Source organism: Astatotilapia calliptera, chromosome 22, assembly GCF_900246225.1.
Source record: "Astatotilapia calliptera chromosome 22, fAstCal1.2, whole genome shotgun sequence".
Classification (NCBI taxonomy): Eukaryota; Metazoa; Chordata; class Actinopteri; order Cichliformes; family Cichlidae; genus Astatotilapia; species Astatotilapia calliptera.
In genome coordinates, this window is record NC_039322.1 from 20,156,484 (window position 1) to 20,178,399 (window position 21,916).

General features: G+C 40.6%; 3 protein-coding genes across 5 annotated transcripts; 2 read left to right on the forward strand and 1 right to left on the reverse strand.

The window, feature by feature from the left end:
- The first annotated feature begins 5,545 nt into the window (after positions 1-5,545).
- LOC113015254 (proline-rich protein 15-like) lies at positions 5,546-5,881 on the forward strand. Its single transcript, XM_026157201.1, has one exon. It carries the CDS (start codon positions 5,546-5,548, stop codon positions 5,879-5,881), a length of 336 nt encoding a protein of 111 aa, XP_026012986.1.
- Positions 5,882-7,498: 1,617 nt separating this feature from the next.
- wipf3 (WAS/WASL interacting protein family member 3) lies at positions 7,499-17,520 on the forward strand. 3 transcript variants are annotated; one of them, XM_026156461.1, is made up of 8 exons: positions 7,499-7,874; positions 9,963-10,060; positions 10,409-10,550; positions 12,368-12,529; positions 12,645-13,367; positions 16,191-16,325; positions 16,469-16,570; positions 16,674-17,520. In XM_026156461.1, exons 2-8 carry the CDS (start codon positions 9,980-9,982, stop codon positions 16,712-16,714), a joined length of 1,386 nt encoding a protein of 461 aa, XP_026012246.1. In that variant the 5' UTR covers positions 7,499-7,874; positions 9,963-9,979; the 3' UTR covers positions 16,715-17,520. The 3 variants fall into 3 exon arrangements, with proteins under 3 accessions (XP_026012246.1, XP_026012244.1, XP_026012245.1); XM_026156459.1 differs by having other exon boundaries at positions 7,503-7,874; positions 16,469-16,573; XM_026156460.1 differs by having other exon boundaries at positions 7,503-7,850; positions 16,469-16,573.
- A 54-nt stretch (positions 17,521-17,574) lies between these two features.
- LOC113014746 (peptidyl-prolyl cis-trans isomerase FKBP14-like) lies at positions 17,575-21,877 on the reverse strand. Its single transcript, XM_026156462.1, has 4 exons — positions 21,565-21,877; positions 18,803-18,954; positions 18,200-18,327; positions 17,575-18,032 (listed from the first exon to the last, which is right to left on the reverse strand). The coding sequence occupies exons 1-4, from the start codon at positions 21,759-21,761 to the stop codon at positions 17,874-17,876; spliced, it is 636 nt and encodes a 211-aa protein (XP_026012247.1). The 5' UTR covers positions 21,762-21,877; the 3' UTR covers positions 17,575-17,873.
- Between the last annotated feature and the right edge of the window lie 39 nt (positions 21,878-21,916).

The window sequence follows — 21,916 nt, forward strand, 5'->3', positions numbered from 1 at the left end:
TGTCCCTGCGTGGGTTTCCTGGCTTGCTCCCACAGTCCTGGACACGTTCAGTTGATTGGCAATTCAAAACTGGCCATGGATGCGAGGTAGATAAAGCACTGTATGAAAGTGAAAAACATATGACTTGTAGTCTAAAGTCTTTGAGTGGTGAGTAAGAGATTAAAGCACTGTATAAATGCAAGTGCATTGCATTACTGCCTGTCCTTCAGTGAATTAATGGCTGCACAATCGGTTATAATAACTGCAGTTTGAAAACATTGTGTGACATTTTATACCTTTACTAACACCTTAGAGAGAATACATTGTGGTCTGTTGATTACTCTCTGGTGCTATTTATGAATCTCAGGATTGTTTAGCCATTGCCAGGAGGTATTGTATCATCAGAAAAATAATGGAAAGATCTAAAGATAAAGGCAACTGGAATTAGGCAATTTTAAGATCTGACATGTAGCAGTGTTGTACATTAAGGTCAACCATTTCAAAGCCAGTGCAAAGTTACCATGGGTAGGTGCAGTTCTAGGTTCATGTGCGTGTATCTGCATTCACGAAAAGAAACACATTAAATAGAAAGAAAATTGGCCGAGAGCTGTTGGATTCCTTTCTGCATTCTTGGACGTTCTCATAACGTCAGCAATCACAGGTGAAGCTATGGTGAGTTTCTCGCTGCTTTACTCATAGTTCCAAAAACATTGACTGAAAACATCCCAGGAATGCAAACTGTTTAATTAAAAAGATACAATGCAAATCCAAACTCCACCCAAAGTAACAAACAACTGTTACTATTTTTGTTGGTCCAGTTCTTAGTGGTATTTCACCTCTATAGTCTTTAGGCTGTGATTCAGAATTTGTCACTGAGGTGGCCTGTGGTTTTAGGGCTCAGAGGGGTTCATGTTGTCTGCAGACAGACCTCTGTTTACATCATTACTATCCTTAGATACAGTAACCTCTCACTTCCTCTGCTGCTTTTTCTTTTTTTTTTCTCTATCTGACTCTACCAGTCTAACTGGCTGCCTTCCTGCTCTCTTTCCCATGGCTAGCACACCTTGGTTCAACCAGTTGTTCAGTACTCAAAAAAGATTTTCAGGTTTATCAAATTTCACTCATACGCATAAGGTGTGATGCAAACGCACCAACGTCATCGCGTATGGAAACACGAGCGCAGATGGGCACACGTAAGTCGAACTGTGTGTGCATGTGAGTCAATGTTTATTTATGGGCTTGTAACCTAATGGTAAACTCATTGTGTCTTAATCTGTCATAACCTACTAAAGAGTCATGACATCTATATATAGGTTTAGGACGTTATACTATGTTGCTGACAATATATGACTTCCTGCCAGTGGAAAAAGTAAAAGAGCACTCAAATTCAAGTCCCAAGTGTACACATTTACTAGATTAAATTCCATTCAAAGTCATTTAAAAATGATTTTTTATACCTGACAGAGCACAAATATATAATAATTATTTGTATTTTAAAACATTACCTCCCTAAAGTGACTAAAAGTGTTCATTTCCTCTGCATGGCTGCTGCATACTTGTGACTGTGTGGCTGTGAGAAAAAAGTGTTGATTTATTATGTTTCTAATGGCACACAGTCAAACCACACAGAAACAGATACAAATGGAGGGAACACCTGCAATAAAGGTCATTGTTTCAGTGTGTTGCAACTTCAAGTTTTCTACTCACATTCTCCACATGCTTTACTGTTTCAAGGGACAAATGCTCTTCCTCTGTATTTTCACCCTGAATAATCAGTTCAGTGTTCTTGGGATTGGAAGCTAATCTTTATTTTGTAGATCTTCCTCTCAAAATAACTGCATGGGTGCTTTCTTTATCTGGTGGGGCTGAAGTTAAATATCAACTCTCAGCAAGGCTGCTTGCAGCATTAGGGGAGAGGAGAACAGATGAAGCGATATAGGAGAGAAAGCTGGAAGAAAAGACTGGGAGAAGATATAATATAATAGCATAATGTGATGCAGTTCTAAGTTGAAATATGGCACACATGGCAAAAATGGCAAAAAAACAGCTTCACAAATGTGAGAAATGGCTTCACGAAAGCAAGTGGAATGCCAAAACATGACACTTGAAGGCATCGTGTTTCTGTTTTAAAGGCCAGTTCATTATCAATCAGTTTATTTAAGACAAAAATGTTTACGTGCAAGGTTGCAAAAAAAAATTGTACTGTAAAAAATGGTATTGTTTACTTGGGTGAAAATGCATAAATGATGGTCGGTTAAGGATTCACGGTTACCTCTGTTTGAGCACAGGAACAACAAAGTACAAACACAACCAGCTTTCTGTTCGCACCGGAAAGAGGAAATAACTCTAGAGAGTTTCGGCCCAGACGGGAGAGGAGGAGAGGGAGTCTCCCAGTTATGCAGGACACTGACTGAAACAGAAAGAGAGAGACAAAGAGGAACTGCAAACAGTTTCCCGTTGCCATAGCAACAACTTTCACCTGTGTTTCGGAGGAGGGAGATAGAAAGGATTCCCTGATATTCTTTCTATCTCTGTTTCTGTGTTTCTCAGCTCAGACTGGGTATTCCCTGTTGACAGCAAGCCACACAGAAACCATTGTGGGATTCCATGGTCAGAGAAACTGCTTTCATAAGCGCAGCAAAGAGGTGATGCAATTTCCCTAATTAGCAAGGGTTAAAAGGCAAATTGGATCTTGGTGTTCATACTGAAAATAAAATAGAAAAATAAAATCATTGAATTTACATTTATGTATCTGCCTACCTATCTGCGTATCAGCCACTTTGGACTTTACCTTTCACTTTTGCTCCAGTTGTTATTCCAGCCTGTGGTACTTCATCTATCACATCTAATGTCTTCTGCTTCTTGGCCAGGACCTCCTTGTCAGTCTTAAATTCAAAGTCCCACAGGACAGGACTGCTGTCCTCATCCCATCGGGACTTGAAAGACTTCTAGTCTTAGCCTCACAGATCTTCCCGTATACTATCCCAGGCACTTGAGTGTCCTAGCTTGCATCTTGCATTCTGCTGATATGTGCTGGACGGGGCACCTGTGCACAGTCATGAGTGCAAAAATTGCAGGCCCTAATTGCCTCAGTTAAGGTAAGCGTTCATGACTCCACCATAAGAAAGAGACTGGGCTAAAATGGCCCCAGTTCCAAGACGATTAACCACTGCTGAGCAAAAGGAACACAAAGGTTCATCTCAGTTTTGCTAGAAAACATCTTGATGACTTCCAAGAAAATACCCTGGGAAAATATTCTGACGATACAAGGTTGAACTATTTGGACAGTTTAAGTCCTGTTGCATCTGGCGTAAAAGTAACACAGCATTTCAGAAAAGGAACATCACACCAACATCAAAATGTGGTAGTGTGATCTTCTGGGGCTGTTTTGCTGCCTTAGGACCAGCAAGACTTGATTTTGTAACTGGAACCATGAATTCTGCTGTCTACCAAAACATCCTGAAAGAGAATGTCCAGACATCTGTTTGTGACCTCAAGCTGAAGCGCATTTGGGTTCTGCAGCAGGACAGCGATCCAAAACAAAACGGCGGTTCATGCTCAAAAACCCTCCAATGTTGCTACAACAATTCTGCAAAGAAGAATGGGCCAAAAGTCCTCCACAGTACTGTAAAAGACTCGAAGCGAGCTATTGCAAATGCTTGATTGCAGTTGTTGCTGCTAAGGGTGGTCCAACCAGTTATTAGGGTTAGGGGACAATCACTTCTTTTTAAAGGGTGATGTAGGTTGGAATTTTTTGCCCCCTTAATAACAAACACTTTCAGTTGGAAACTGCATTTTATGTTTACCTCTTATCTTTTTCTAATATTTAAATTTGTTTGATGATCTGAAACATCATCAAACAGGGTTCAATTTATTTAAACTTATATATATATATATATATATATATATATATATATATATATATATATATATATATATATATATGTATATATGTATGTATGTATGTATGTATGTGTGTGTGTGTGCGTGTGTATGTATGTATACATGTATATAACAGGTGAAGTCAAAGGCTGAGCCTCTAATGAATAATAATAATGAAATAGTAATAAAACTGTAACATTATAACACATTGAGCCTTAGTGACAGACTCCAGAGACAAACTACAATGCAGGGACAAGCAAATGTACCCGGAAGGAACACATGAGAGTGCCTCGGTGGATGAAACTGAATGAATCTGGCGGAGAGCCAAACTGTTCCCATTAAATTTGAATTTACAGCAGCACTAGCGCACGTTTAGAGCAGTAAAATGACGTCAATAGACACCTGAAATGTAATGATTTTTAACTCAGGCTATAATTTAAATCCATGCGGTTGAACTGAACGCTACCGAGCAGCAATCCAGCCACGACGGGTATTAATTGCGCTATTAACTCGTTGAATAAACGTTTCACTACCTCATTCTTCTCCTTTGCACGACAGGCGAGAGCCTAAAAAACAGGACGTCCAAACACTGAAACGTAATTTGGCTCTCTGGCTTAGGGTTGGGCCGCTTTGACAAAGGAATCTTCTTCTTTTTTTCTTTTTTTTTTTTGTTACTGAGGAGGCTGTACGATCCCGTGGGTCGTGTTGCCGTGCAACGACACGCCCCGCCTACCATCCCAATGTATTCACCTGAACCGTGTTCACGTGACAAGCGCAAAGGGTCCAATCCAATCAGGATGGAGGACAGGTGTTTCTTCATCAAAGTTTCGGAGGCGGAAACCTGCTGGTTAAGTGTAAGCCGCTCCTTATTAGTCTGTCACTTCATTTGTTTTCTTTTATCAAGAACTGCTGAGGAGTAGAGCGGAGTTGTTTGATAAGAGCAACATAAAAGAAAGAAAAGGTTTTGTTGCTGGGAAGTTTAAGGAGACAGAGTACTTGGCTCGTGCGTAAGATGGATACGTCTACGAACCTTTGAAGGACTGTTGTCACTGCTGTTCCAGGTGTTGCGCCAGTAAAGAAGAGGACACCGATTGTTGTTTATAGATAGCTCGTCACGATTAAAAGCCCGACGCTGACACTTTTATTAGGGTCGTTTTAACTGTCCACGCCACCTCTTGCAACACAGGTAGGATAAGTGTTTCTGAGTCCTTTTTGCGTATTGATCGCCTGTGAATCTCGGTTTGGGTTTGCACTTCTACTCTCAGACTCATTAAACCAGTTTTACAGCGACGCTAAATATGGTTACACTGGTTATTCATAGGATTAGTTGGCAAGACACCTCTCACTCATCTAAAATATATGTAGATAGGCAAACATTTAGGTAAAGTGTAATTTAAGACATTAAAACAGAAATTACACTTGTAGTAATTATGAGTGGACATAAGGCTGTAGAACAGCATGAATACTAAACCAACTATATATATATATATATATATATATATATATATATATATATATATATATATATATATATATATATATATATATATGATAAAAGAATGACAAACTGGCCCCTCAAATTGGATTATATTAAAGGACAAATACTGTAAAAGATGATAAAATCTTAAAAATTATTGATGGGTTGCGTTCCTCTTTACAGGTCACTGCATCCCTTTAGTCAAAGATGACAGAGAGGACCCCATGGTGGAAGGCATTCCTGCCAAAGAAAAAGGCCCCCAAGGATCAAGCCTTTGATGTGAACTTTGACCCTTGGGCAAAATCCTCTCCTGCAGCCTCCAAGGCCTCCCAGCCGGTGTCCAACAACAGCTCCAGCCTGCTCAGCGATGAAACCTTCGACGACTCCCGACTGGACTCGGTCTTCAATGAGCAGACTTGTCGCAGGAACATGAATATATCGCGCTCAGGCCGATTCAAAGAAAAGAAGAAGATCCGTACAACTATTCCAATAGAGCAGAAAGAGAAAGAGAACGTGACGTCTGGGAGAGAGGACGCACGGTGACAGCAAGGAGTAAAAAGCTGGGCGATCAAAGACTGCTTTACAGAGATGCTTGAAGACGGAGGAGAAGAAGAAATCAAGGTCTATGAAGATGTTTCACTCTCATGAAGCATGCCAGGAATTCTGCTGATTTTTCTTTTTTTTCTTCTTTTTTTATATGTTGGTGATAATGAAGACGATGAGCATTCAAGTTTTAGCCCAATACTGGAAAAAAAGGATGATTTTAGACATTTGTTGATGCACTTTGCCAGAAAGCCAAAAAAACAGTGTCAGCAATATTACACTTAGAAAACAGGAATGCCCTTTCTCCTTTCAGTGCTCCATATGTGTTTCAGGAAGGAACTGCTCATAAAATGTTTACATTTTTTCTGTAATAAGATTAATAGAAAATAATATCTAATAATATAAACCTAATAATGAAGGATATGTGTAACAATAATTTTACAGTGCTTTTTATAAGGGCTATAAAGGTGTTTATGAAGGTGTAAATGGTTCCTTTATGTGTGTGTGTGTGTGAAGAAAACAGAGAGAGAAAAAAATGGTTTGTTAGCAGTGCTTAATCAGATGCGCAAAACTTGTCAGCAAAATGCATAAAATACTTCAATGAAGGATTCAAATTGACATATTGCACAAAACCTTTAGCAAAGCCATCACTGCTGAAATATCCAGGCAGATGAAATGAGGACAAGGAAGTGATGTTAATTTCTTTTTAAGACTTCTCTGCTTTTGGATGGCCTCTGAATAGTTTTACATGAAGGCAAAATATGAGAAATAAATCTGACATCTGCTACAGCTGATTGGTGTGTGTCTGTGTGCTTGACGAATCCCCATTTGTTGATGGATTAACCCACGCAGTGCAAAGTTTGCTTCTTTGTCCCCATTAAAAACAACTTTAACACAGCAAAGCCCATCAATAACAACAACAATAACACCAAATAAGGAAATAAATAAGAAAATCTGAAGATGGAGTAAAGCAAAAAACACCCCACCTAAAAACATGTCAGTAAATTTGGCAGCTGTGTTGAGAGTGACAACCTTGTGTGTTCTCATCACAATGTCTAAAAAAAGCACTCACAAGGAATTACAGCTAATTAAATAAAGCAGGTAGTAGATGTTAAGCCCAGGTGTGAGTCACAGGTAGTTAAAAGGAGGAGTATGCCAGTGTCGCGGCATTCTTCTGTCACTGTTTAAGGTGTGTATCTGTGTGTGTGCACAGTGCATGTCAAAGGTTATAATTGATATACTTTTTACAATGACACCATATTTATTGTCGGCTGTCTCATAGCTGCTAAAGTGCAACAGTTAAACGTGTAAGTGTGAAGTTGTGCGTGCACAAATGAATAAGACCGACTTGTAATACCATATCTTCAACACAAGGGGCAATAATGTACCGCCAGTAGACTGTCATACAGCAACAAACTGCAATGAACAGGAGGAAGATATACTTAGAAAAAACAAACTGTAGTTTTGTAGGGGGCAAAGAATTTACTTCAGACGTCTTTACCGCGCAGTCAGAACCCACAGTCGTGGATACACAATGCTTGTCTCCTTCCACTGGTGTAACTCAATAAGAGGGAAAGTCTTTTGGCTCCTTCAGCACGGACGAAGCCAACGACACTGATCCTGTTTCTCTCTCTCTCTCTCTCTGTGTGTCTCTGTGTCGTTGACTGTGGAGCAGTGAGGTGTGGCTTTACTCTGTGCGCCCCCGACGCTGCGCTCCCAAGAGAATAAACCGAAAACAGCCAGGGCTGTTGTGCTGCAGTGTCGTCAGCGTCTCCGCTATAAACTCAAAAATTAAGCAAAATAAAGTTTGTGGAACTTTTTAAGATATCTGCAAGAGCACCACAACCCAGGCGTGTGATACGAAGTGTCCTCATTTGACTAAATATAACCTGGAAACTTTCTCACAAGTGTCCCGCTATGCAGAGGGCACTGCGCTAACGGACCACACTGAAGTTCTCTCTGCAAACAGGTGAAGTTCTGACATTTTCTGAAGGTAGGGCGATTTCTTAACGAGTGCACTTTTGCATGTAACGGTTTAATGTTTTTATTCTCACAGAAGTTTGTAATGAAATGTTTAAAAATGCAGGTCCAAATAGAAATGTTTATAGCAGATGAATTGGATTTATTCGAGCTCCCTACACAGGCATGGAGCATCAAGTGTACCCACCCTTTTTTAAATGTCCTTTCAGATACATTTTGCATTACAAAAATGGGCAATAATGAATGAATAATAATAATAATAAATTAATGAATGAATAATATAAAAATATAAATAAATAAAACATACATGGACATTACTTAAAACCACTGTGTTGTGCTAATCCTGGCTGTTATTCTTGGGCTGGGTTTGCAAAATCAGCCATTCTTTGTGAAGACGTATCACAAATTGGTTGGGATTTTTGTAACGATTATAAAATATGGAAATAAATTACTAGAAAATAAAAAGTGTGATCCATCTTTTTTTTGGCTGCAGCAGCTGTCATATCAGATCTTCTTTCTGGGGAAGATTAAGCTCATACTTGAGGTACAAAGAAAAGCAACAACTGCTGTGAGAGGTGTACTCACCTCACTTACTTCCCCACCTGTTCTGGAAGACCTCAGCTGACCGGTGTCCAGCTTCCCCCCTTTAGAGAGCTAAACTGGCAGTGTCACTGAGGCTGCTTGACACAGTTATGAAGATAGAAATAGCAACGGAGGACAGCCTGCCACTTGCAAAGAGGGAAAGCATGAACTGCACACAGACAGAATACCAGTAGCATGATTCAGATCCGTTACTTCCATTACAAAAACATATTCAAGTAAAGGTATTTGCTAGCCATAAAATTACTTAATTAAAAGCACTTATTGTGCACTTATGTTTATTGACAGTGCTTTTAATATCTCTTGTCTTTGGATAACTTAAGCATTTTATGGCACTAAAGCTTAACAGTTCAGGTAATTTCAATATACTTTCTGTGCTGCTTAGTTGTTTAATCCACAATAAAGAACCATATTATGATGTCATCATATGTTTACATGTTTGAAAACTATTTCCAACAAGTGAAACTATCCTGATGTCGGAAAACAGTTGTGTTTCCAGCTTCTCCTGTCTAATACAACAAGGCTTTAAATGGAATAAGAAGTAAGCAAATGTTCCCAAACCAATCCAAAAATTAATTACGCCATTTGAAGATCAATGTATTGAAAGTGTAGGGGAACTTGTAACTGAATAAAACCATCAAATAAAGTACACAAGTTTAAATTTGGACTGAAATAGTGTACTTGAGTAATTGTGCTTAGTTCTCTTCCCCCAGACGACAAGAGAGATGTGTTCAACAAAAACAGGTTCTGTTGTGTGCTTTATTAAATTGCTAAAGAGGAGAATGTGCAAATTCCACAGCCTGAGGTTTGTGCACAAACCTCAGGCTGTTTTCAGCCGGTCAGCCGAGGAAGACAGCTTATCAAAAATGCATGATGTCAAGATGGTGGGTGGACATGTCAGCGACTGTCACTGTGGACCATTTACTAGCTGTAGAAGCTGAAACATGTGACATTACTCTGTACGCAAGCTGTTTCCTGGAACGCTGTTGTAGTGGACATTTAGCGGGGCTTTGATTACTGAACCAGTAGCTCTTAAAAGCTTTCTTTGCACAGTTACACTCAGTACAACCTGAAACATAAAAGAATAGAATAGTGTGTTGGGACACTGTTGTTGTTTCCTCTGGACTTTCCTTAATTTCTTTTCCATGAAGTTCCATACAGTTACTGCAGTAAATGCCTTTGGACACTGACTCGAATAAAGGGTAGGGGTCCATTACTGTTCACACAACACTCTCCATTGTTCTAGCCTGAAGTAATCTGCCATGGGGCATTGTGGGAAAAGGAGGAGATGTGTCAGATTTCTCTGGAGAGGATGGAGCGCTTTGCTGTTTCCTGTTTTGTGCTGTATGGTGGTGAAAGCTCTTCCTGTTCAGGGGAAGAGGGTGACAGGTCATCGAATGCACCCAGTACACAGTAGCTTCTTCTGACGCGGAGCAAATAAAAAACCTCGAAGCACTGCATACAGGGTTTCCTGCAATAGAGTGCGCTTTGTCTTCTCCAGGTATTTGAGGCCGAGGCATGCCGGTTCCCCCACCTCCCCCTCCGCCTCCACCAGCAGCCCCGCCACCCCCACCGCCACCCAGTGCTGCCCTGCCACAGGTATAAGATTCTTCCAGCAACTCTCTTATGCAATTGCAAACACTCATTGTGTTCTTCTTGCTGATCATCGACCATCTGGAGCTCATTTGCATTATTAATTGAGCTAGTATACACACACACACACTGACTTAGACACACACAACCCAGACAGCAGGCTGTCAGTGGCAAAAGAGTGTTACGTTACCCCAGCAGGCTCATAGTGTCCTCTTGTTAAATGAGCTGCTGCAGCCAGCGAACAGGGCAAAGACATGGCTCAGTAGATTCTGGATACAGCAGTAACGTCTGTCTGCATAAACAAAAAAGTGATCCTCTCCACTCTTACTTCTTTTTTGTTCTGTTTTTCTTCAGTGTCCATTAGATCCTCCCAAGGTCCAGTTTAGCGGAGGAGGAGGAGGTGGTGGAAGGAATGCCCTGCTGGCAGACATCCAGAAAGGAACCAAGCTCAAGAAAGTCACGCAGGTCAACGACCGCAGCGCCCCCGTCGTCAATAGTAGGTCCCACAACATGACCATCCTATAGCCTGCACATATACAGACACACTCAGTTTGTTTTCTCTAAATGTTACATCCTTACATCACAGTAGCGCCCACTCAGCCACTCTCGTAGGTGAATGGGTGCTTCATATAGTGTGTGTCTGTAGTTTGAAATATGCCAGTGTGATGTGTTCTCGTGAAACACTCGACATATTAAAGTGAAGGACAAAGAAGGGGAGAAGACTGGGGGATGTTTGGTGTCTTTGTGCTATATTTGAACTCACAAGGCCAGTGCACGCTTCAGGAAGGAATGCCCTATAGCTGATTAAGACGCCGGAAGAACAGACAGATGGTATTATATACACTGACACAATAGAAAAGGCAAAAACACTGTGCACTGTCACCACTCAACACACCCTGTGCAATATCACTAAAGACTGTGAAACAGATATGCGTGCGTGCTGTGTGCAGTGTTGGTCAAGTTACTTGAAAAAAGTAATCAGTAACTAATTCCTTTATGTGTATAGATTAAGACAAGATCATTAGGACCCTCTGAAATTTTTAATTTCCAAGTCATTTTAAACAGAGCAAGGGATTTTAACATAGCTTTTCTAAACATTGTAGTTTTATTTTTTGGATGCTTATCTTATTTGACTTTGCACAAAAAATAGTTTTACAAAAAGAAAAACTACCAGGGTCTTCAGTTCAACCCACATATTATCAGTAGATTTCAAGTCAGTCAGTAATGTTGACTTTGGTCTTCTGGAGGTTCTTCCAGGTTTGCTACTGACTGCTTGAGGTTTTCTACAAGATCTTCACACATTCTTATTTCTTCATGATTCCTTCCACCTTGGCGAGATTCCTAGATGCACTGAAGGGTCCCGACAACATAATACCCACACCGCAGTGTTTCACTTTGGGAACCCTGTTCTTGGGTTGTACGTCTCTCCCTTCTTTCTCCAAACTTAAGCAGAGTAAGCAGAGCTCTGGTTTAATCTCATCTGACTAAAGGACATGTTTCCAGTTTACAAAATCTTTCTCCAGATTGTACTTGGCCTACTCCAGTCTGGCCTGAAGGTGTTTCTTTTGCAAAAGTTGAGTTTTTCTTGTTCTGTAACCTCAGACTCTATTCCTGTGCAGGGTTCTAGTGAATATCTTCCGTGAGACAGTCTGACAGTTTCTGAATACAGTCATTCATCAGTATCAGATTCTTTGAGATCTTTTGCTTCTTACCTCTGCCAGACTTGTTCTGTACTGTGCGGCTCTCTTTGAAGTTTTTAATGATACATAGCACTCACTGGACTTCTTGACACTGGGAATGGTGGTGATAACTTTGTATATTCATCTCCTGTTTTGTAAGCATCAGCAATTCTTTCTTAAGTCTAAACTGATTTGTTTTTGATTTTGGCATGATGCTTTAATCAAGCGACAGCTCAGCCCCTCACTGAAGCTTCCAATTTACATAAATTGGAAGCTTCAGTTTTAACTTGATTTTTAAAAGCTTTGAGCATTACAAAGTTAAAGCACATCATTGCACAGCAGTGGTCATTTTCTCAGGGGGCTAATAATATTGGGAGGTTAGGTAAGTGTGGTGGTGTGAAAGTTGCACATGTTTGAGTTTTTGATGTTAGCTTCATTAGGTTTTTTCCAGCACTAAAAACAAGCTCTTGTTGGGACAAAACTCATGAGCTTATAAGATATACAATGTTATGTAGTGAATACATTTATAATGATATTAGACCAAATATTGTGATTGACCACATGATTTATTAAGCTTTCATGCCTTTGCACTGCTGTTATTTCATTACTAACATGTGCACATGGCGTTCCCCAGATTCCAAGGCTAGCACAGGAGATTTATCTGGAAATGCTGGCACTTCTCAGGCCTCATCGGGTGGCATGGCACCCGTGGGGCCATCATTGAGTGGGCTATTTGCTGGAGGGTTCCCCACTCTCAGGCCTACAGGACAAAGAGACCTAGCAGGCAAAACCAGAGGTTGGTGCAAAATGTCATATTCTTGCTCATAGATATATTTATGATTTGTCAGTAGTCACAATAACATTTTTTCCCTTTCAAATGGCTCCTCTTGGGTGTGTTTGTTCTGTTTAAGTGTCTCGATCGAGCTCATCAGTCTCTCTGAAGCCTCTGTGGAACCCTCCTTCATCGGCCGACTCCAGCAGCTTCCCTGAACCCGACAGGAAAGCGGAGATCCAAACCTCCGTCCACCGCCAACTCGCCCCCTCGGCCTCTGCTCCTCCCTCCCCCTCTCACAGCAGCATGCACCCGCCACCTTTCCCTCCTTCCACTCCCCTTCCACCTGCCCCTCCCTCTGCTCCTCCCCCACCTCCCCCGCCTCAGGCCTTCCAGGACCGGCCAGGTAACAAGCCTCCCCCTCTCCCCTCCTGCCCTCCACCTCCACCTCCATCCCAGACTACCAAGCCCATGTGGCTCTCCATCCAGCACTCGCAACACTCATCTGTCTCCCAGCCCTCTCCTCCTCCTGCTCCTCCTCCTCCACCACCGCCTCCAACTGTCCAGCCTCTGTCAACTATCCCAGGGGACCATTCTTCGGGGTACTTCTACTCTCCGCCTTCATCTGCAGTCTACTCTGAAACTTCAAGGTTCCCTGTTCTTCGGGACAGCCCCCTGGGACCGCCTCCCCCACCTCCGCCTCCCTCTCTGCCACCTTCCATTACTCCAAGCTGCCCGTCTACCCTACCTCCACCACCACCCAAAGTGGCTCCAGTGCCTTCCCCAGCAATGCGCTCTCTGCCTCCCTCATACCCTTGCAACGCTCCCACGCGACGGCCACCAGCTATACCCAGGAGTGCAGGTAGGTGGACAACAGGATGTAAAAATGCTTCTTTAATGCCACTTGTGTTTATAAATATAAACCTGTTGCCTGTTACATGTTTTTTCCATAATTGAAACGGATAAAGTCTGTATGAAAGATAAAAAGTTTAAACCACTGCTTCATGCCTTTGGAAAATCTTTTGAATTCTGTCTTTATGCGAGAAATGATTCAGTCATGTAAATGGAGCTGACTCGATATATTAATGGTGATGATATAAAAAGAAGGAAAATTAAAAGAAAATCTGAAAGAAAACGATTGCGCTGAAGCAATGTTTTAGAGATCAGAAAACAAGTTCAGCTAAGGGTGTGGCCTAAGAAAGTTCCCAATAATAGTTGTAAAAGATGGAAGTAGCTACTGTGACCTCACCGACTGGTTAGCGAAGGGTTGTTGTGAAGCCCCAAGCTTCAAGAGCAGTTTCACCATTGCTATGTGCTTTTTAAAACTGGACATGATGTTTGAGGTGGAGGACCTGACTGAGAGACCAAGGGACAATATCTTATCCTAAATCATACCTAGCCATACTTTACTCTAAATGTGGATTACATAATGGTTAAGGTAATTAACTCATTAGGAAGTTTCTACTGAGATAAATCAGGTAAGTAGTGGCGTCATTTTTTGGAGAGGGTCAAAGTTCAATAGAATCTGGTATCTTTTTGTACCAGAGGAGTCAAGCCCTTTTTGCCATAAGAAAGAAGACAGGTTTAAACCCATCCATGTAGATTAGAATATCTTTATTGCCACTATTACATGCAACAAGTACAGCATAATTAGCCTCAATCTCAACAGTGCAAAGATCACTCACATCATAAAAACGACATAAAACTGTATAAGAGATAAAAGTAAATACAAAAGTCAAAAGCAGCCTTCCTCCATTCTCACAACCCCTTCTTGCACAAAACACGTGTGGCCATTGCAGCATCTAATGCCTGTATAGAACTGGGATAAAAGCTGTTATTCAGTCTGTTTCTGCTTGTTTTACTTGTTCAGTACTGTCTACCTGATGGTAACAGTTCTGACAGGGTGAGATAGACCTATTATAGTATTATTAGCCTTTTTTGAGAACATTTACATGATTGATCCCATACATAGATGCCACAGTGTAGAGTAGAAAGTTGATATTTACTAGCTGAAGAAGCTCTGTTACACAATGTTATACTTTAAGATGTTTTTATCTTGTAAAAAACCAACCTTAAGCATTTATAGGCAGTTAACCAGCATAAAATGAAAATAGGAAAATTGGTGACACCCGGTTTATCTTTGTGCAGAAAAATGAGTGTATATCACAGCTGGTGTGCTGATTAGGTTCTGAAGTCTATCCTTCCACAGTGTTTTCTCTATTCCTCTCCAGTGTCTACAGGCCAGACTCGAAGCTTCTCAAAAGCAATTTAATTCAGTTAAATTCAGTTTTATTTATATAGCGCCAAATCCCAACAACAGTTCCCTTCAGGCATTTTACATTGTAAGGTAAAGAGCAATACAATAATACAGAGAAAACAGAGACAATCTCAATAATTAGATGAGCCCTTATGAACAACTGGCAACAGTGGGAAGGAAAAACTCACTTTCAAAAGGAAGAAACTTCTGGCAGAACCAGGCTCAGGGAGGGACAGCCATCTGCCGTGAGTAGTTGGGAGTGAGGGGAGGAGGATGTTACAAAGACATGGTGTGGAAGAGAGCCAGAGATTAATGATAACTAATGATTACATGCAGAGGGGTGTATAAACACATTGTGAGTGGAAAGAAAAACAGGTGTTAGGACTGCTGATCCAGCCCTAAAAGCTTTATCAAAAAGGAAAGTTCTAAGCCTAATCTTAAAAGTAGAGAGGGTGTCTGTCTCCTGAATCCAAACTGAAAGCTGATTCCACAGACGAAGGGTCTGAAAGCTGAAGGCTCTTCCGCTCCCATTCGACTTTTAAATACCAAACAAACCACAAGTAAGCCCGCAGTCTGAGAGTGAAGTGCTCTGTTGGGGTGATACGGTATTATGAGGTCTTTAAGCCAAGCCAACTTTATTTAAAAAGCGCTTTAAAAACAGTGAGCACTGACCAAAGTGCTGAACAGAACTAAAACAATAAAAACATAAATGCTAAAAATAAAATACAAGTTGAAATAACAGTAACAATATAAAAAGGCAATGAAATCCAAATGAAATTACCATTCTATACTGGGTTTAAAAGCCAAACTGAAAGGGTGAGTCTTCAGACGAGATTTAAGATATGATGGGGCCTGATTATTCGAGACCTTGTATGTGAGGAGAATGATTTTAAATCTGATTCTGGGTGTAACAGGGGAGCCAGTAAAGAGAAACCAGTATAGGAGAAATATACTCTCACTTTCTTGTTGCTTTCAATACTCTTGTTCAGCTGGAGGCTTTTCAGGGAGTTTTAGGACAGCCTGATAATAATGAATTACAGTAGTCCAGCCTAGAAGTTTTAAATGCATTAACTAGTTTTTCAGCATCACTCTGAGACAGGATATTTTTAATTCTAGAGATATTTTATAAATGGAACTAAGCAGTCCTACGTATTTGTTTAATACGCGCAATGAAGGACATATCCTGGTCAAAAACAAATCCAAGATTCCTCACAGTGTTACTGGAGGCCAAGATAATGCCATTCAGAGTAAGCATCCGGTTCAACATTATATTTCTAAGATTTATACGGCAAAGTACAATAACCTTAGTTTCTATATTTAGAAGCAGGAAATCAGAGGTCATCCAGGCTGAATCAAAATTCCATAAAATGTATATTTTTTGTTTTTATTTTAAATGTTCTTTTTCTTCTGATGCCCACTTATTAACAGGTGTGGGTCGACTGGCTCCTCCTCCTGCTCCCCCCACCCGTTCCCCCACCACAGAGTTGTCCACCCGCATTCCTCCTCCTCCACCTCCTCCCATGCCCCCATCCAGTCTCAGGAATGGACATCTTCAGAGCTTAGGTAAGATTTTAAAAGGATTTTTATTGTTCAAATGTATAACTTTTATGTAAACTTTGAAAGTTACTTTTTGCTGCTCAGCAGAAGGACATTGTTTTTTTTTTAAAAAGGGTAGAAACTTCTAATCTGCATCTTCTTTACTCCAGCGGATGACTTTGAATCAAAGTTCCAGTTCCACCCTGTAGAAGACTTACCCCCACCCGATGAATTCAAGCCTTTCCCACGGATCTACCCCAGCAAAGAAAACAGTGGTAGCCACAAAGCAAAGTTACTACTCCTCAGCTTTTCTTTTCTCAGCACTGTAGTCTCATCTGCTGAGCTCTGTTTTTCTTCCTCCTTGTTCTTTTACAGTGAACCCCAAACCACCAGGGATCAGGACACACCTCCGATGAGTCATGATCTCAGCACCGTGACACGCAACAAAAAAAGGACAAATCTCAGTATTCCTTCTCCTTCTTACGAGTCCTCACAGTTAAACTGACATTACTGCCATGGACTTGCATGGATAGAGGCTTTGTGTGTGTGTGTTGTTGTGTTTGGTGCATTTGTGTGTGTGCGTGTGGTTGTGCATTTTCAAAGCATCAAAACAAGGACCTGTCTTATTCTGACTATGTGACCTCTGACCTTTTCAAGTACAGAATGTTTTGTGTGCGTGAGAGGAGAAGCACTCGCCCTGCTTGTGCTCATAAGCTCCATTCAGACTCTACACACAGGCTAGAAGAACAGGGTCTTCCATTAATTATCGCTAACATGACTCTTGACAGTTTGTAATATGTTAACCATCATCTCTGTGCACTTGTAGTTGTAAAATTTGCTTTCAAGCAGGCAGTTTTTGTGACTACGTTGCTAAAGACAAGCAAACATACCTCAGTCTCAGCTCTTGCCTTGGTGGCGGCAATTGGGTAACTAGGTGTACCATTTTCTTGCCCCTCATGTATTAACCAACACTAACACATGGGAGGACAGTGCCACCTGTTGGTTTGATCTGTCACCAACAAATAAACCAAAGCAACTAAAAAGTTTACACAGATACTTTACTTAAAAAAAAACAACAACTAATAAATGTATCTGCCTTAAACAGTGGTCCTTTTTTGAGTTGAGGCTCTTGATCCATTCAAACAATCCCAAAGCTGCACAAACAGGGCTGTAAACATGTGTGTGTTATCTCAAAAACCCCATTAAAACAACAGGTAAAGTTCTCCTGTGGTTTTGAGTTATTCTTCATTGTGTCACAACATTAATTCAGTCTTCCCAAGTTTGCCCAAAATTTATTTACATTTATAAAAAAGAGCAAAAAACATTAACCTGATATTTCACGACAGTTTTCACACAGATATTTAGACTTGTGAAAATATCTAACTTTGGTCCCAAAAAGGATTTTCATAAACAAATCACAAAATTAAAAAACAATCTGCAACTAAACTTAACCACACACAGCGTCACGCAACACAGACTTAAAGCTTCTGTAAAACTGAAACAGACAAAAATAACCTCAAAGAGTCTCTGACAAGGATTTCCACCACGAAACACAAACCAGCGCTTCATGGGACTTCACAGTTCATCGTGTTTGTAAGTGAACTCTCTAGAGGATATAAAACCGTCCTTGTTCTCATCCTCTTTGGCAAAGATATCCTCCGCCATGTTCTCGTGTAGAGTGTCATTGGGAGGGTAGCCGTGACGCTCAAACTCCTTCCTTAGATACTCTTTCACCTGGCAGACATGAAAAGAACAGGATGACTGGGACTTAAGTACAAACATAATAAAATGAATTAGAAATCACACTTTTTCCTCTTTGTACAGAAAGTAAAGTCTAGAGTGACATGGGATATGTAACCGATCCATGTAACTTCATATGTGTTTTCAATGGTTATCTTCACCTCATGCTTGGAGAGCTTCCAGTCATCGTTGAGGTCCATTTCCTGAAAGGACTCATGTGACCTAGGTCCATTTCTGATCTGTAGCACCTCGATGATAAAGGTAAGCGTGCTTTCAGGTGGAATCTTACCTGAATACAGAGAACAGGAGGGTAATGGGCAGAGATGTCAGTTCAAACTGAAATTGAATATTGCCAAAACTTCCAGTAAGCATCCAGGAAGTTTTCTTCCGTTGAAGAACACAGATGGTAAAAAGGAATAAAAAGCAAATCTATTGCTGTGAATCTGTTGGCATTAGAAAGGTTAGTTAGAAACAGAAGAGACAGATGTTATGGGTTAGAGTGGTTTGTGCTTACCGGACAAAAAAAGCACAGTATTGTTCACATGCTCCACGTAGAGAATAAGTGGACTAATGTCACTGAATGAAACCTTCATTCAGAGACATTGAATGAATTCATTCCTAGAAAGCAATTAAAAAGAACAAGAAAGACAAGTATAATAAGATGCGTGCATAATAATGTCACACTGTGAGAATTGGAGACACCAAGAAGACCGTGTCATAAAACATGCAGTGAAACTTCTTAGATATGGATGAAGCTTCTGTACCTTTTCCTTCCTTCCCATAGGCCAGTTCTGGAGGTATGACCAGTTTTCTCTTCTCTCCTGAGCACATGTTTTGCAGGCCTTTATCCCAGCCTTTGATTGCTTCTCTGATGCCCAGAGTGAACCAGATTGGCTGCTTGTCACCGCTGACTCGACTGGTCAACAAACACAGGTGTCGAAAGAGTGAAAAGTTGAGATGTAGAGAAGGTCTGAGGTGTCATCAAAGGTCAAGGAAATTATGATGCTTTTCTCAGAGTTATAATGATTCCTGCTGATATGAATGCTCCAATCAGACAGTTTTTCTACTGCAGGCTCTATGTGATTTCAAAGACTGTGGACCTAGCCAACCCCACTGAGAGAACATTAACAAATCGACAAGCTCCATCTCAGAAGATATCAAGTGAACACTATCTTTCCAGCTGGAACTGTATGCTGCTTTAAGAACAATAAACCTTGATCACCAGTGACCCGAAAGAACTGCTTGTTAAAAAAAAAAAAAAGACGCCTTCATGTCTGGAGAAAAGGAACTGAGGAGAGTGCAGCATGAAGGGCATTCTGCAGCCTCCTCCTTCAGTAAACACCCTCATCACCTTCAATGAGTTCTCCACTTATTCTTCATTAAAACCACATCCACCCCACATCTGAGGAACCACCCCTGCTTGTTTGTCTTCTGGCCTGGTTAGAAGACAGCTGGAGAAACTACACACTACAGCAAGGACGCAGACCCTGATGGCATCAGTGCGAGGTTCTGAAGACCTGTGTTAGCCTTGTGTCTGTGTTCCTGAGTCACTTTTACCACCTGAGTCTAAAGCAAGAGAAAATAGCTGTATTATTGCATCATAAAAAAAATATCTGTCTGGCAGAGAGTCATCTGGCAGTCGATGTTATTATTTATGGGATAAATAAAGTATTTTTCATTAATTCAAGAAGAGGGATATTATTTTTCCACCCACCCAGTGTCAAAACCTTACATTTGTGAGGTCCAGCCAATCTGAAGACTAAAGCTGCTTGTTGTCAGCATTGGATGCACGAGAGGTAGGGCTGTGCGATATGACCAAAATCTCATATCCCGATATAAGAGTTCTATCGTCCCGATAACGATATAAATCACAAAAATGTAACAATTTCTGTAAATTCTGTGAATCTCGGGCAGCTCGTCTTGCGGGAAGTGTTTCCAGCTGCGCGTCCTTTACCCGGAGTCAAGTGTTTTAACCGATGCATGAAACTATACATTTTTAGACATAAGTTGTAAAGGCCGCCGTTTTCTTTGTGAGTATTTATTTGAGTCTAAGGTTTATTTTTTAACACCTGGCGGCTCCTTTTTAATTCTCATCCGTTAATAATCTGCTCTTTCACGTGATTCAGTTTATTTTGAAAAGTCTCAACAGGATCTTAAGCTTTATTGTGAAAGGTTTATGTGGAACATAAACAAGCGGACACGCGATGGTTTTACCGTAGTTGTTGCTAACCACAACGCATAAAAACAGGCACTTGTCCGTCTGTAGTGTGGTTATATAAAATATAAGAGAAAGAGAGAACTTGAAGAAATTAATATAGCCACTACAGTGATCATCAAAACAATGAAAAAATATTGCCGTAAACAGTTTATTTTGCGACACCACGAAACAAACGATAGCGTAAAATGAAACATACTTTTTTATATCGTCATCCGATATATATTGTTATATATTTCTCTAGTAAATGAAAAACATCTGTTGCCACGACTCTTTGGGCATTAATTGTAAGAAAGAAATGTGTACAATTATAAAAAATGTTCTGCTAGCTCATTGCCCAGACAGTCCTGTAATTATAAAACAGAAGAATTTGTTAGTTCACAGAAAATCTACTTTACAATAATATTATTAATTTACATTATTATTATTTAATTTTATTTTTAAACTGTTAATTTGGTGTAATACAACTGTCCATGGGGGAGGTCTTTACTCTAAAACTTAAAATACAGTTAAAAGTCCAAAATTGATCCTAATCACATTTTCCAAAGCTCGCACTGGAGTCTTGGCTGGGCCCATTTTTGGCCATGGACCTAATGTTTGACACTCTTGCACTAAAGCAGGGACGTCAAACTCATTTTACATCGTGGGCCACATACAGGCCACTTCACTGGTCCAGCCCACCAGTGAAACTCCCCTTTCTGTCTGTGTAAAGAAGTTAAACTACACATTGAATCGTTCACATGTCTTAGTATAAGGAAAAGAAGCAATTTTTAATAGTATGACTCAGTTTTTCTACATGATAAGGAAATTCTGCTGTAGTTCATGGAAGAAATCAGTCAGCATGACTCTTTGGCCATGAAATTACAGAAAAAGTTCTGGTTGCTAGTAGCTTACCATGTAATTTTTTAAAAAAAAAGTTTTTGCTCATTTTAGTGAAAAGACTGAAAATTTTCTGTCATATAATTTGACTATCTATTACTTAATAACTTTGGTGTGGTATGAATGGCCCTGGGGGAAGTCTTTGGCAGTAGTTAAAAGTTTTACAGCTATGTGTTCAGTGGACCAGATTGGAGTCTTTGCCCGGCCTATTTTGGCCCACGGGCCTCATGTTTGACATAACATTTAACTTTGTATCCCTTGCAGATAAATGCTAACATCGACATTCGAGAGTTTTAAATCTATAAAAGCTGTTTATGAAACCAGGGTGACGTCACTGCATCTCTCCTTCAGCCAGCTCCTTCATTGCTTCCTTGACAGAGTTGCATCATCATATTTGAGCGTTATAAGCCTCGCGTTAGCCATGAAACAAACCTGGAGAAAAACATGGTGCCATTCTCAAAGTATCCGTCATGATGCACCAGCAGAATGTCTCCATACTTGGACTTTCGGTGACAGAGGAAAGGTCTGTGCAGAACTTCTATCGTCACTTCAGCTTCGGGCAGCTTCCCCCCGCTGCTGACGGACACCAGCATGAAGGAGCAGAGCCAGCTCAGCACAACCAGCAGCATGCTGACACAGTCAGCTTTCAGAAGAAACAGCCTGTTGAACAAAGAGCTAAAAAGTTTCTAACAGACTTGCTGCGGCATGAAAACGTGCAGCTGTTCCTCTACGTGGCAGAGACAAGTCGCTGCAGGAAGTTTTCCTCTGATTGGCTGATCGTTTT